General features: G+C 35.8%; 1 protein-coding gene across 1 annotated transcript in view; it reads left to right on the top strand.

Moving 5' to 3' along the window:
- LOC149220685 (serine/threonine-protein phosphatase PP2A-2 catalytic subunit) overlaps nt 1–5,753 on the top strand; it is a 63,447-nt gene extending 57,694 nt beyond the window's left edge. Inside the window, exons 2-6 of the mRNA XM_089384865.1 lie at nt 3,081–3,195; nt 3,853–3,961; nt 4,070–4,147; nt 4,922–5,113; nt 5,371–5,753. Of these exons, the coding sequence (XP_089240991.1) occupies nt 3,081–3,195; nt 3,853–3,961; nt 4,070–4,147; nt 4,922–5,113; nt 5,371–5,544 (668 nt within the window). The 3' untranslated portion in view covers nt 5,545–5,753. The remainder of the gene's footprint in view (nt 1–3,080; nt 3,196–3,852; nt 3,962–4,069; nt 4,148–4,921; nt 5,114–5,370) is intronic.
- The last annotated feature ends 9,419 nt before the right edge of the window (nt 5,754–15,172 follow it).

Raw genomic sequence — 15,172 nt, 5'->3', positions numbered from 1 at the left:
TATTTTCGTTGGTTTGCTTAAAGGTTAGACCCTTAAATACCAATATCTACGAACGCTTAGCAGATAATGTATTTCCTTATAGGATTGTTTAAGCCCTGGACGTTCCATGAGGTCACTTTCATTAAATGCCTGCAATATCTTGCATCTTCACCTCAATATTCTCAAGGTCTTAGAGATCATGGAAGGATTTAGTGGCAAGAGAGGAGTTTAGCTAATAAATACCAAGAGTTGCTTGTTGTGGCTTTGCTTTACTTCCTTGGGAATGGAATGGTGGGAGAGAGCACACTTTTTTGTCACCACCTCCATGGGTCATGTTGCTAGTAGGTGCTTTGCTAAGTATCTTAGCTTGCAGTTGACTCAGTCTAGTTGGGATTATGGCCTTGGGCATTGGAGCCTTGGGGATCGGAGTTGGAGGGTGCAAAGTGAGTGGGGAAATTGGTGGCATCATTACCTCTATATTTACAAATGCTTTTTAGTCCATACCTTTACCTGCATTGATTACTTGCAGAGCTTGGGGGATAGGAAGGGTTTGAGTGGGCGGGGCCACCTTTGGGTTAACTTGGGTCATGTGCAGACATTGATGGGTTTAGTGGTCCTGGCTTTGATAATTAAATCAAGCACTAAGCAAATTGATGTGGCGAATTGGTTGGGGTGGTTCTGGTTGCTAATCTTGATGAGCACAAATTCTTTGAGGTCTTTAAATAGGTTGACCCTAACACAGTTTGCGTTGTTGTTGAGGGCGAAAAACTGTTCAAGTTCGATGGCAGATAAACTTTCCTAACTGGGCTGCAGTCGACTGTAGGGTCGACACGAACTACATTGGGAGACTAGGGAAGTCCACCTAGATTGTGCAGACTAGTTGGGCAACATTTTCAACTGAGAATTCATGAATCCAGTGGGCGAAAACCATCAAGGTATTATTACAGATCTAAGGGCTCCAAAACAAGATTTCTAGCACATGGGTTAAGTCTGTGAACTGAAATAGGAAAAATCCTTTTGTTAGGCTATGGATATGGGTGTAATGAAAATGTTGTGGCTTATGACATCTCTCGAATCCAATTCCATATGATTATCTCAAGGGGCACTCTCCCTGCAAGATATCCAATGATGGGGCCTGCCTTGAGTGAATTGTATAAATTATCTATCTGGAATCAATGAATTGAAAATTAGGAGGAAGGTCATTACTTTGTGATAGACCTCTTGGACAAGTTTTTGAAGGAATTTTCATTGCCATCTCTGCTCTCTAGTCTGTTGTAGAGCCAAAACTGAAAATGGCTCTTTCGGGTGAGTCCATAATGCCTTCTTTATGATAGAAAGGTTGAGGCTGGATAGTTTGACTAGGTCATAGTAAATGCAAAAGGATTGCACAATAATACAACCATAACTTTTGCAATAACCCGAAGGATCATGACCCTTCAAGCCATGGCTCAATTTCTCTTACAAAGCAATATTTTGTGTTTGAGACAATGTAAGACACTACATGTTGATTATTTTAAATATGGTGGCAGAATAAAAGTTGCCGTGGAGCAGACCCCTCCACTGCTCATGCTAAAAGTTACCTGGGAAACTCCAGCTTTGATGTCGAGGATGACCAATACCTTTTTGATCCCTTGGTACAGTGCAAATATCCCAAGCCACTAGAAGAATCCCTTTTGCCCTAACTAGCTTGCACTAGAGAAAACCTCTGAGCACCTTCTTAGGCTGGTGGAGAAGGAAAGAGACAAGAGGATTAATAAATATTGCCTTGCTGCTCAAATTCTATCTACAGTCATAACCGTTCAAGCAAGTGGAAGATCAAGACTATTCCAAGCTCGTATTTATTTTTTCAAACTTGGCCATTAACCACTTGCCCAAATAACATATGATCTCCTCTAATTTGCCGTTGCACCCTGGTTGCCTTCAACAAGTAGCCTTGAACTCTGAGGAATAACTGCAATCACATAGAGATAAGGAGTTGGAGGTAAAGCCTTGTGGAATAGATTGTTGTAAAAGAATAGGACGTGGAAATATTGAAAGTCCGTGCTTAATGCAAATTCAGAAATTTCACCCCAACATTGATATCAAATTATCTAATCTTATCTTATCTAGCAAAGTTTGGACGTCGTGAGGTGTTGGCAATCGATTGATTTTTTTTCAATATTTCTGATGTTTCTTCATCTGTGGCCCCTGGGTGCAACTGGTTTGAAACAGGGTCTGGCAACTAATGATCTTGCCATCCCTGCTAGTCTGTTTGGTCACTGGTGAATTAAAGTCACTGGTGTATTACAGTCTTGTTTTTCAGATTCATTGTTTCAGTTTTCAAGTAGTATGAACAGATTTGTATTACAGACTGCACTGGTTGCAGTCCTAAGCTATATATTTGAAGTAGAGTATTGCAAACATATGTTTGTATGTTGGTGCTTTTGTCTTCTTTAAGGATTCAGTCATTCTTTCCTTATCTCGTTTGCTAGACTTTCTGTCACGATCTTTGCCCATTGATACAATCTTGGCTACTTTGCTGTGCCTTGTGTATAGAAATTGCACTTTGCTGTTTTGATGTGGAGAAATTACACAATGCGTAGCTGTAATAATAGTGTTGCAAGTAGCTTGGGAATTTTTTGAAAGTTATATGCTATGGTTGAAAGTTGGTATTCTGTCACAAGAAGTTTTCAGAATTTCTCTGTATTATAGTCTGGGATGTTGATTTTGTCCTCCTACTGCTTTTCTTTGCATCTAGCAGTGCTTTACGTTTGCTTTTAGATCTTCAAACTTCCTATTTTTAAGTAGTTTAGTAAAAAAAAATTCTCCCAGGTAAAGCTTCATTGATTTTCAGTTCCCCTGCATCTGATTTTAAACCGCAGCAACGATGAAGGTTGAAAGGAAGTAGTGAAACTGTGTCCTGATTTTCCATTTTCCTCATTCTGCATATAGTGTCAATCCAGGGTATCCAAAGTAATTTTGAATGAAGTTTGCTTCTCTGTTTCTCTGCAGTTGGTGGACCCAGATTTTTTGATTTTCCATTTTACCTCATGCGACATGAATGTAGCTGAGGCATAGTTTGATTTTATTAAAGAAGTCAAATTTGGATTATTGCTCTTCAGATCGTGGATACTACTCTGTTGAGACCGTGTCGTTGCTGGTTGCTTTGAAAGTGCGCTACAGGGATAGAATTACCATACTACGAGGAAACCATGAAAGCAGGCAGATTACTCAAGTGTAAGATATCTATCTGAAAATGATTTGTCTTAACTTTTTCTCTTGGTTCATGAATAAAAGTGTATATTGACGGTTAATTTTGCAATATAACTTACTGAATTTAGTTTCTTCTTGCCGTGTGTTTGAAGTTTGTACCTTATTGTAAACTCAATACATTGCATTAGAGATTAAGGGAGTATCTAGGATATAATGGTCGTCGTCTATAGCAGTTTAATTTGATTAAAGATAATTGCTTTATATCAATTAAAATATCAAATTTGATTCTATCAAGGGCTTTCATGCATTATTCTTGGTCTCTGAAGGCAATGATGCTATTAAAACTAGTTGTGCAGAATCATGCTAGTTTAGAATTGTTTTTGGCCACATGCACAATATTGAGAATTAACTGTGGCCTGAAGTTGAACAACTAGAAGATAGAGGGAACGTGTTGGGACAGGAGAATAAAGTGGAGATGAAAAAATATATTGGATGACTCTTATTCACATTTAAGCATGTCGCTTATAGTGTCTTGGCATGTGACTGTACCTAAATGTGGGTAGACAAAATATGCATAGGTGAAGGGCTAGAGTAGAATGATAAAAGGTTTATATTTTTCGGTTAGTTATGCATGTACATAGTTATAATTAATTCTTACAAATTATGTACTTGCGATTTCAGGTATGGATTTTATGACGAGTGCTTAAGAAAATATGGGAATGCAAATGTGTGGAAGTATTTTACAGATCTGTTTGACTACCTTCCCCTGACAGCACTCATTGAAAGCCAGGTAATATGAGGAAATATTTTGACCTTTTGTACATAAAGTGTGCTGACCTTGGAGAGTGGAGTCTGACATTGCTTTGAATTTTTAAATGTGTTCTTTTTGTTGTCTCAGATCTTCTGCTTGCATGGTGGCCTCTCACCCTCATTAGACACACTTGATAATATAAGAGCCCTGGACCGCATTCAAGAAGTAGGTATTTTCTACACAATATATATATAATATATACGAAGATTCTACTTATCCAAATTGCATTTACGATTGAACTTACACATAGCTCCATGTTTATGAATGTATTCTTCTCACTAAGTTATTGAACGGGCTACTCAGTAATGTTGCGTAAAGGATGTCGTCACACATTGTAACTCCATTGAAGTTCATAAGCTACTTACAAATGGTGTGCTAATGTTTTTTGGTTGCGGTGTGTAGTGGTGTTTTAAATGTGTGGGTTTCCAGGCTTTCTGTTGAGAGCTTTATTGAAAGTCGAGACCTATTCAGGTTTTACTGAAATTCTGAGAGCTAATCTTATTTGCATAAAATCTGCAAGAGATGAAAGAGTGATAAGAGCTTCTGGAACAGTGTTTCGTGGAATTTTTTTGTACCTTAGGAATTGGGGTGTTGTGAATGACCTTATTGAATTTCTATCATTTAAAAGCTTGATTTTTTTTGTTTGAGTTCCCTGCCTTTGTGTGAAAAGTTATATGACATTTCTGAGAATATGTGATTTGTTCTGACTGTGATGAATGTCAACTAGGTTTGCTGCATATTATAATATTTATTCCATTAGTATAGAAAATTAGTATCATGCCCTCTTCAATTTTATGATTTCATGAGAGTTTTTATGTATTTCTACAGTTTTAGGATGAGTGATTGATCATTCTTGAACGTGAATCTTAGAAATTACTTTGACTACACGGAACCAGGTATGCAATTTCTGTGCTTAAATCCTGACATCGATATTTCCAGGTACCACATGAAGGGCCTATGTGTGATCTACTGTGGTCAGACCCAGATGATCGATGTGGGTGGGGTATTTCACCTAGAGGAGCTGGATATACTTTTGGTCAGGACATAGCAGCCCAATTCAATCACAAAAATGGTCTGAATTTGGTTGCAAGAGCACACCAGCTCGTTATGGAGGGTTTCAATTGGTGTCAGGTGAGAAATTTTGCATATAAATTTAAGGTTGACCGGTGGGGTAGGGAGAAGAGTGGTCTAATTTTATAAAAACAGGATTCGTTAATTTATGACTAAATAAGAGCAGAAATGTTTATGGTTACTGCTTATTTTTTAAGATTTCTGTCACAAGATGGTAGAATGTGAATGATTTCAGTTATGCTGGATGAAAGGGTTTTAGATTAGGTTTGCATTTAGAATACAAGCTTTGTAATGCTGGCGTGTCATTGTAAATGCAGGGCAACAATGTTGTTACAGTTTTTAGCGCACCGAATTATTGCTATAGGTGTGGTAATATGGCAGCTATAATGGAGATTAGTGAGACTATGGAGCAAAACTTCATTCAATTTGAGCCAGCACCCAGGCAAATTGAACCTGATATGACACGCAAGACGCCTGATTATTTTTTGTAATTTTGCTTTACAAGAGTGTAGGGTTTTCATATATTCTGTAATATTTTAAATGCAGAAAACATATACTGAAAAGTCTAGAGCATTCTTTTGTCGAAGTTGATTGTTGCTTTCCGCACACTATTAGAAAAGGGAAAACATTTATACCTTTTTTATGCACTTACAGAGAAATCAAAGAAAGAATAAAGAAAAAAATTCCCTATTTTGTGTAACGCAAGTTTGTTGTCGAGAGTATAGAATGCTCACATTTTGGTGGAAAATGGAAAATGATTACTTTCCCTTCTATTCTGATAGGGATAGAACCGGTTTTAGTCCCAACATTATGGGTTCGGGATAAGGTAAAGTGCAGGGAAGAGCAAAACTGCAAATAGATAAAATTTCTATTTGTAAATTCGACCATAAATATTATGTTACACAAACTTGGATATAGTAACTGAGGTGACAGATAAAATTTGCTTCTTTAGCACCCATGGAGCAGGTATCCTTAACCTGAGATGTTAGTGCTAATCCGATGCTTTATGCTTTGGGTGAGAGACATGATTGCACAATGTCATTGAAGGAGGTCATGGTTGATTCTTGTTAGACAATGTCTAATATATTACTGTTAAATTCTTGTAAGATATCCCAATGAAATAAATAAAAAATGATAAATTGTTTGGAAGTTTATCTTTCCTAGAAAAAATTAGTAAACGGATCCAGGACTCCTGATGTAAAATGACGTATATATAGGCGTGGGATTATCATTCTGGATATCTATCATAGAAGTTCTACGAGTAGATTTGGAACTTAAATCAGGTTACTACAAGCATTAATATGAAGGGAGCTTCTGAATAATATGATCGTTTGCTCCTTTTATCTAACATCTTTTCTTTGCCTGATTTTTATACAAAACCTAGTCATATGAACTTCAAAAGGAAGCTGCACATAAACAATGCTTCTAAAGTTTCAAAATGACATATATGTGATTCTCCAACTCCATTATTTTTCTACTGTTTTATCAAACAATTTATGCAGGACTTTTCTTTAATAAATACACAATTTTATTGAACTATTTCTCCAAAAAAAAAAAAAAAAAACCTAGTAGAGATGTTTCTTTCTATAACCATACTGTACATCTCTTGCTATTGTCTCAATCTTTCTCTATAAAATGTCATTTTCGTAATGGGAAGAACATGTATTTAACACATTATTATTGGAACCACTTGACTAAATCTAGCAGAGACTTACTTATTTGAACATACTCTTTGCCTTCTCGAGTGTTGTACTATTACTTTTATGTGTAACCCCATTTTGCGAAAAACAATAAGAACATGTTAGTTATCTTCAAAATCCTTGGGCTTAACAAGATTTGTAATGTTTTTGGGTTTGTACTTTCTTCAACTGTTTATTTTCACTTTTTTAATCTTTAAAAGTCAAAACCACCTCTAACTTCTTTTTTCTTGAAAGAGCACAACTAAAATTTGCTCAAGAAATAACTTCACATTGATGATGTTATAATTGGAGGATAAGAATAACGTCCTATATTTAGTTGTCTATTTGCATTTTGTGTGCCCTCTCTACCAAATTTGTCATTTCTTTGTTTGCTTATAACACCCAAGCTTCACATAAACCCAGTCCTAATTAAACAAAAGCTTATGCATATTTAGTTGTCTATTTGCATTTTGTATGCCCTCTCTACCAAATTTGTCATTTCGTTTTTTGCTTAACACACAAGCTTCACAGAAACCCAGTCCTAATTAAACAAAAGCTTATGCATAGACTAGATTGAAATATTTCCAAAGCATTCCAATATGGTAATTAAGGTGGCCAATCCTCAAATTCCAAAGTTGGATTTTGGTGATATCAACACCCAAATTAAAGCGTGTGAACTTGTTTATTTAGGTGAAAACTTTTATAATCCACTTTTTTCAACACTTGCATACCTACTACTTTGTAATGGTTATTTTTTCTTTTTTATAAATCACTTGTCTCTACTACCCGAGGTCCAAGAGGTCCATTTTGTTAAGAAACCAAGTGTAACGAAGTCTAACACTACATTTCTTTCCTTGATAATTACTTGTGAGTATAAGATGTCTTCTTATTACTTCTTATGTCTTTTTCATCCAGCAATTATACAAATGCTCAATCTTTTAGGAAAATATAGAGATCATAATGAGGCAAGAGACACCAAAAATTAGGCGGGTAGCAAGGGAAAACCCAACTGTCCTACTTTTATAGAATTAGATTAAAATGACAGATATCCAAGACCAAGACCAAGTCAAAACTGCCACCAAAATGCCAAGTCAAACCTTCTTCCAAGTCACCTTGAAAGTCAAAAGTCAACGATGGTCAAACTGCTCCAAAAATGGTTCATGTTTTGAAATTTGGACATGCAACAAGGGGCCAAAATTAAGCTTGCAACTACCTCAGAATTTTTGGCCTCTTTCATAGAAAATAAGACCTCCACATGTGCGAATTGCAATAGTCAAAGATTAGGTCAACAAAGGGAATATTCTTTTTGTTTTTAACTTGCTTTCTTTCTCCTTTGACTCAACTGTTTCTCTCCTTCGCTCGGTTCGAAAAATGCTTCTTATGATATGAGTGAGTGTGCCTCAAGTAGGTTAAACTGTCTCATATATAAATGTTCACGAGGGTCAAATAGTGTCACTTCGGAGGCCCAAGTTGACTTGTCCAAGGAGGGCCGACTTGGTCATCTTGTGGACTAATGACTCAAAATAAAATTCATTTTTTTTCTTACAAATGTCCAAATGGGACATGACTCCAATAATTTATTCTTTCAACTCTTAATAAATTCCTTTTGACTCTAAGCATGAAGAACATGCTTCGACAAAAATATAAATATAATAAATACATCAATGATAAATTTATATTATAAACACTGAACCTAGTTACAACTTCAACACTCCCTCTTAAATAGGGAGGTATTCATAATGACTCGTTGGGATAATTTCAAGTTGACTATTCATAAAAGAAAGGATCAAAATTGATAAGCATCACGATAAATATTATCATGACCAACATTGTCAAACTACTAAGGCCTTGACAAGTAAGCTCTATCTCTCCACTAGATCAAAGCACAATGTTGGAAGACAATAAATAGGACGCAACACAACCGCCTCTCCGAGGCACATACTCCACCTAGGTTCACCAAAGTATGTCCTACATAGGACCATTTCCTAATCCGTTGTCACAATACACGACACAAGGAAATCTCAGTCCTCCTGACCATTCTTAAATTAGATCAATGTACTTGACTTATCACTGATAGTCTTGGTCATAATACATGTCTCAAGGATGTCGGTCCATGATGCTTATCCAATCTACCATTCTCCCTATCTGTGTTCATGTACTTGACTTACGGTTGTTAGCCCTGACCACAATACATGACACATGGAGAACAAGGTGCCCATCATCACTCCCACTCATTATGGGAGGAGATATCCACAAGCTCAAGCTTGTTTAAAAAATGCTCATGCTTTCCCTTTGGAAGGGACTTTGTCAAAACATCAACTACCTGTTTGTCAGTGGAGATATATTGTAGCTTCACGACTCCATCCTGCATCATGTCATGAATCATAATGTGCTTACCCTACCAGGTTCTCCGATAATCTTCATACAATGTTGATCAATACAAGGTATCATGGTCGAATCCAACACGTTCATCAAATAGTCCATCAAACATTTTATGAAGCCAAACTATTTCATAGCTAATTCATATCTTCCATATCTTCTTCCTTCATAATGTAATATAATCCTGCTTCATGCTCTATCAAGAAGACATACCAAATCCCAAGTAGAACCAACCATTAGTAGTATCTTTATTCATCACCAAACTGCCAACGCCAACCATTAGTAGTATCTTTATTCATCACCAACCCTGCCAACATAATCGGTGTGTCCTTAAAAAAAATGTATCAGGGAATTGTTGGAGAATGTGGTAGCAAAATTGTTAATTCAATTTCTCCTTAACCTTAATAATTGTTTGTGAAATTTACTTATCTTCTTGTGTTTATTTATTAGATATTTTCATCAAACAATTATCAAGAGAAAAACTAGTAAAAACAATGGACACAAGATATAGGGTCCAAGCCAAGGCAAAACCCCTCTAAGGGGAAAACCCAAAGAATCTCCTCTTCTTATAGAATCTGTTTCAAATGAGAAAACCAAGACCCAAAACCCTAGACCAAGTCCTCCAAGCACTAAGTCAACCGTCCAACAAAGCCCTTGTAGTAGGTCAAATTCTTTGAAAGTCAACATGAGTCAACTTCCTTCAAATCAACCCTAATAAGCTTTTGACCCCGCAACTTGGATTTGCAACTTTTCAACCTTGCAGAAACCCAAGCACCACACGTGGGTAGATTTTAGGTCTCATTCCTTCGTTCTAGCTTGCTTCTTCTTTTGGACACTTTAGGCTCCAATCCTTGTCCTTCCTACAACAAATTTTGGATCCGCAACAAGTTTTGGACTTGCAATTAGGTCTTGCAACTTTGGCCTTGTAGCAGCGCTAGAAACCCTAGATCCTTCACACGTGTGAGAGAATATGGCCTAAAACATATTTTTCTTTCACCTTTTTGTCTTGTACTTACTTCCTTGACCTTCACTCTACCTTCCTTGATGCTCCTTGCTTTAGATCGAATTTATTAATTGATGAGATCAAATTGGTGTCTAAGGAGGTCAAATCTGTGGCTATTTATAGGCTTTCTATGGGGTCGAATTACCTTCTTTAGGCCGACTTGTCACTGCTAGGGCCAACTTATGCTTGGAAGCTCCAAGGAATTTCTAGACAAATAATTAATATCTTTTTCATGTTACATTTTGCTCAATAGGGTTTTATACAAATGATTTGACTCAAGAAAAATATTCTTTGACATGACAAACCCTAGAAGCATGAAGAACATGCTTGACCTAGCTGACCATCAAAATGGAGCATGAAACACATGCTCAAAATAATATTTTTCTTCTTTTTCTTGTAGCCTAAGATATACATAATGGTTTGAGTACATTGACAATTATGAAGATTGAAAACTAGTTACATTTTCCAACAGGAACCAATCAACTGTTGGTACAATGATGGATCAACAATTCCAGAACTATCCAACTTTTGCTAGATGGTGTTGCCATAGGTCTATAATTTGTCATCCAACCTTTTGGAGGATCTTGGTCACAAGCTTCTTTTAGTTTTATGCCAAACCTCAAGTAATAGTGTATCCATCCAATATATGCCAAATTCTGCTTTCAACTCCCTCTAAAGATAATATCTCTAACTCATGAGTTCTTGAATCATTCAATTTGATTCCAAAGTACGAAGTCTTCTTTAATCATGAGACTCCTTTTTTGTGTCTTTCAAGAATCAAGAGTAACCTTTCCAACTGAGAAAATTGTCTTTTTATGAACTTCTTCAAGACTTGCTTCCACACTGTCATCTAAAGTTAAGTGTTGACTTCTTTAATGCATACCTCAAACTGCTTTCTCTTCCTGTAGGATATGCTTAATTCCGTCCTTTCAATTGTTCCATCTACTTGATGAAGTAGAGTTATATAAGAAAGTTTGCTTCCTGAAATGCTCTGCACTAGTCATTGTGGTATCATTGGCTCCTTCTATGATGTATAAAGTCAAATCTACTTCATTGAATTTGAAGTGTGTTAACTCTTTTTGGCTAGAGGAATCTCTATTATGTTGCAAGTCAGATGTTGACTTACATTGATAGATGTCTTGACTACTCTGCACTTTTCAAAGTTTTCATTGCTACCCTGTTAGCTTCCTTACTTCTTAGAGAGAAATGTTAGCTTCTTTTGGATTTGCTTGATGAAATGCAAGTCTTTCTACATTATCTTTGGTCTTCTTCTTATGCACCTGTATGTTTCTTCTAGAGTTCTGTGATGGATTCTATGAAGACAATGGTCTAGGAAGCTTCTCTTCATAAGAACTTTGGAACATACTTCAATGAATCGATTCTTTCTTTTAGCTACTTCATTATAGATGACTATGAGTTATCTCTTAAATTCAATCTTCTTGAAAAAGACTTACAATTTATGGATCCCAATAAACTTCTATGCTATCTCCCTTAGATCATTTAACTATTTTTCCATCAGTACATACTACTTTATCAGAAATCTTCTAAACAAGAAATATAAATCAAATATGACTGCAAACTTGGTACAAAAGTATATTGTAGAGCTATGTACACCTGCGATATTACTCATTATCGTTAATAACAAAGGTTCTTGTTGTCTTCGATCTTGGGTTTCTTTGGAGCTTCTTCATCTTCCATTGTTAATGCTTCATGTCTTTCCTTCCTTTTATTATTCTTAGGGTTCTTGGGGCGATCTCTCCTGAAATATCCATATTCATGACAACAACAACATTGAACTTTCGGCATATCCTTATTTCTATGAGATCTGTTGCCATTATTTTTCTGCTGAGATCCAAAATTCCAAACTTCTTTATCGATCTAGATGCAAAAGCTGGAGTCTTCATTATTAGGTTGAGTATCATTTTCACCTTCAATCTTGATTCCTCTAGAACACATGAAACTCATAATTCTTCAAATGTCAGAGTTTCCTTTCTAGTATAGATGCCTCCTGCAAAACCATCCCAAGCTGGAGGTAGAGCATTGATTACATAAGTGATCAATTCAAAGTCAGATATAGTTTCACCAAGCCCTTGAAGTTGATCTTTAATTTTTGATATCTTCATGAAGTATGAGGCCACATTCTCTTCTTGTGACATTCTGGTTCCATAAAATTGATTCCTTAGATAAATCTTTTGACTAATTGTGTTGATGGAGTATAATTTCACCAATGCGTCATAAACTTCCTTGGATGTAGACAAATATGAAACAAAAGAAATGAGATGATATTTGGACTTGATAATCCTTTGAGATCTGATTTCTCCATTATTGTATTTAGCCATTTCTTTAGCATTGTTTTTCTCTGGTATTGGAACATGTCTTCAAAGAATTGCATGACTTCATTTTCTTTAAAGACTAAATCAATCATCTTCTTTCAAGCTTTGAAGTTCATTAAGGGAATTTTGAGGTCTAAAATGGGCCTCCTAAGAAAAATGTACAACCAAAATAATCTTTATAAGGACCAATAGGATTCAAGATGATGATGTTAATCACGGGGGGATGATTCACCATTTTTGAAGTAAAAAAGTAAAAAAATTAAAAAATAATAAAATAATAAAACTACTTTTTCAACTTATCTCCTTAAGGTTTTACTCAAATTTCAAGTAGGAGTACTCGTTGGATGCAAAATTTAATTTCTCATCCAAGGAGTACCCATGTTGCATACTTTCGATGGACCATTCTATACATAAAATGAGAAATACATGAAAAAACGTGATTGCAATCACATTTTTAATGTATTTCTCATTTTTCGTGTAGTAGGGTCTATCGAAAGTATGCAACATGTGTACTCCTTGGATGAGGAATCAAATTTTGCATCCAACGAGTGTTTTTGCTCGACATTTGAGTAAACCCATAGGGAGATAAGTTGAAAATAAGAGTTGAAAAAAATAGTTTTTTTTTTTTTTTTTTTCTCTCTTAAATTTGATGATGCAATTTAATTTTATTTTATTATTTCCACTATTATTTTATAATTTCCTTAGGAGGCCCATTTTAGACCTCAAAATTCCCCTAATGGGATGCTCCATCAAGCTTGCTGTCTTCCTTGCTAGATAAATGCCATTTGATTGGGAGTATTAGACACGGAATAAATTAATACTTCCTTGAGAGAGAGAGAGAGCTGCTACAAGGGTGTCTTCAAGTATGCCAACAAGTTGTGATCTTCAAGCTTCCTTCCTTCACCTTAGCTTTGATACCATGTTGAGAAACCAAGTGTAATGAAGTCTAACACCTAATTTCTTTTCTTCATAATTACTTGTGAATATTATATGTCTTCTTATTATTTCTTATGTCTTCTTCATCAAACAATTATACAAATGTTCAATCTTTCAAGACAATATAGAGATTACAATGAGACAAGAGACACAAAAAATTAGGCTGGTAGCCAGGGCAAAACCCATAAGGAGAAAACCCAACAATCATTGTCTTATAGAATCAGATCAAAATGAGAAATATCCAAGACCAAGACCAAAAACAAAATGCCACCAAAATGCCAAATCAAACCCTCCTCTAAGTCACCTTCAAATTCAAAGTCAATGATGGCCAAACTGCTCCAAATCTGGTCAATGTTCTAAAATTCGGACTTGCAACGAGGGGTCGAAATTTGGCCTACAACAACCTCAAATTTTTCGGCGTCTTTCACAAAAAATCATACCTCCACATGTGCAAACTATAGTAGTCAAAGGTTGAGTCAACAAAGGGAATATTCTTCTAGTTTTTGACTTGCTTTCTTTCTCCTTTGACTCAACGCCTTCTCTCCTTTGCTAGGTTTAGAAAATTATTTTTGTGATGTGTGTATGTGCCAAGTAGGTCAAACTGTCTCTTATATATCGTTGTATAGGAGGGTCGAATAGGTGTCACTTTGGAGGCCCAGGGTGACTTGTCCAAGGAAGGACAACTTGGTCATCTTGTGGACTAATGAATCAAAATAAAGTTCAAATTCCTTTTTCTTACAATTGTTCAAATGTGATTTGACTCAATTTTTTTTTTTCTTTTCACTCATAATAAATTATTTTTGACTCTAAGGATGAAGAACATGCTCTGACAAAAATATAAATATAATAAAATACATTAATGATAAATTTATATTATGAATACTGAACCTAGTTACAACTTGAACACTCCCTCTTGACTAGGGAGGTATTCATAATGACTCAATGAGATAATATCAAGTTGAAATATTCATATAAGAAAGGATCTAGATTGATAAGTGTTGTTATAAATATCATCATGACCAACATTGTCAAACTACCAAGGCCTTAACAAGTAATATCTATCTCTCCACTGGATTAGAGCATAATACTGGGAGGCATTTAATAAGACACTACATAACCACCTCCCTGAGGCACATGCTCTACCTAGGTTCAACAAAGTATGTCCTACATAGGACCATTTCCTAATCCGTTGTCACAATACATGACACAAGGAAATGTTGGTCCTTTGAACCATTCTTATACCAAATCAATGTACTTGACTTACCACTGTTAGTTTTGGTCACAATACATGTCTCAAGAATTTCAATCCATGATACTTATCCAATCTACAATTCTCCCTATCTATGTTCATGTACTTATGACTATTAGTTGTGGCCACAATACATGACACATGGAGAACAAGGTTTCCATCCTCCCTCTCAATTTGGGAGGAGATATCCAGAAGCCCAAGCTTGTCTCAAAAGTTCTCATGTTTTCCCTTAGGAAAGGACTTCGTCAAAACATCATCTACTTGTTCGTTAGTGGAGATATATTGTACTTCACGGCTCCATCCTGCATTGTGTCATGAATCATAATGTGCTTTGGCCTTCCGGGTTCTTTGACAATCTTCATACAACTTTGATCAATACAAGGTATCATGGTCGAATCCAACATGTTAATCAAATAGTCCATCAAACATTTTATGGAGCCAAAATACTTCATAGCTTACTGTACAAGCTTCCATATCTTCTTCCTTTGCAGTGCAATAGAATCATGGTTCATGATCTATCAAGAAGTCATACCAAATATT

This window comes from Pinus tabuliformis, chromosome Q (assembly GCF_031772625.1).
Source record: "Pinus tabuliformis cultivar Carrire ecotype Pingquan chromosome Q, CPIR1, whole genome shotgun sequence".
Classification (NCBI taxonomy): Eukaryota; Viridiplantae; Streptophyta; class Pinopsida; order Pinales; family Pinaceae; genus Pinus; species Pinus tabuliformis.
Note: the sequence above shows the minus strand (reverse complement) of the source record. Positions and strands in the feature narration are given on the sequence as shown.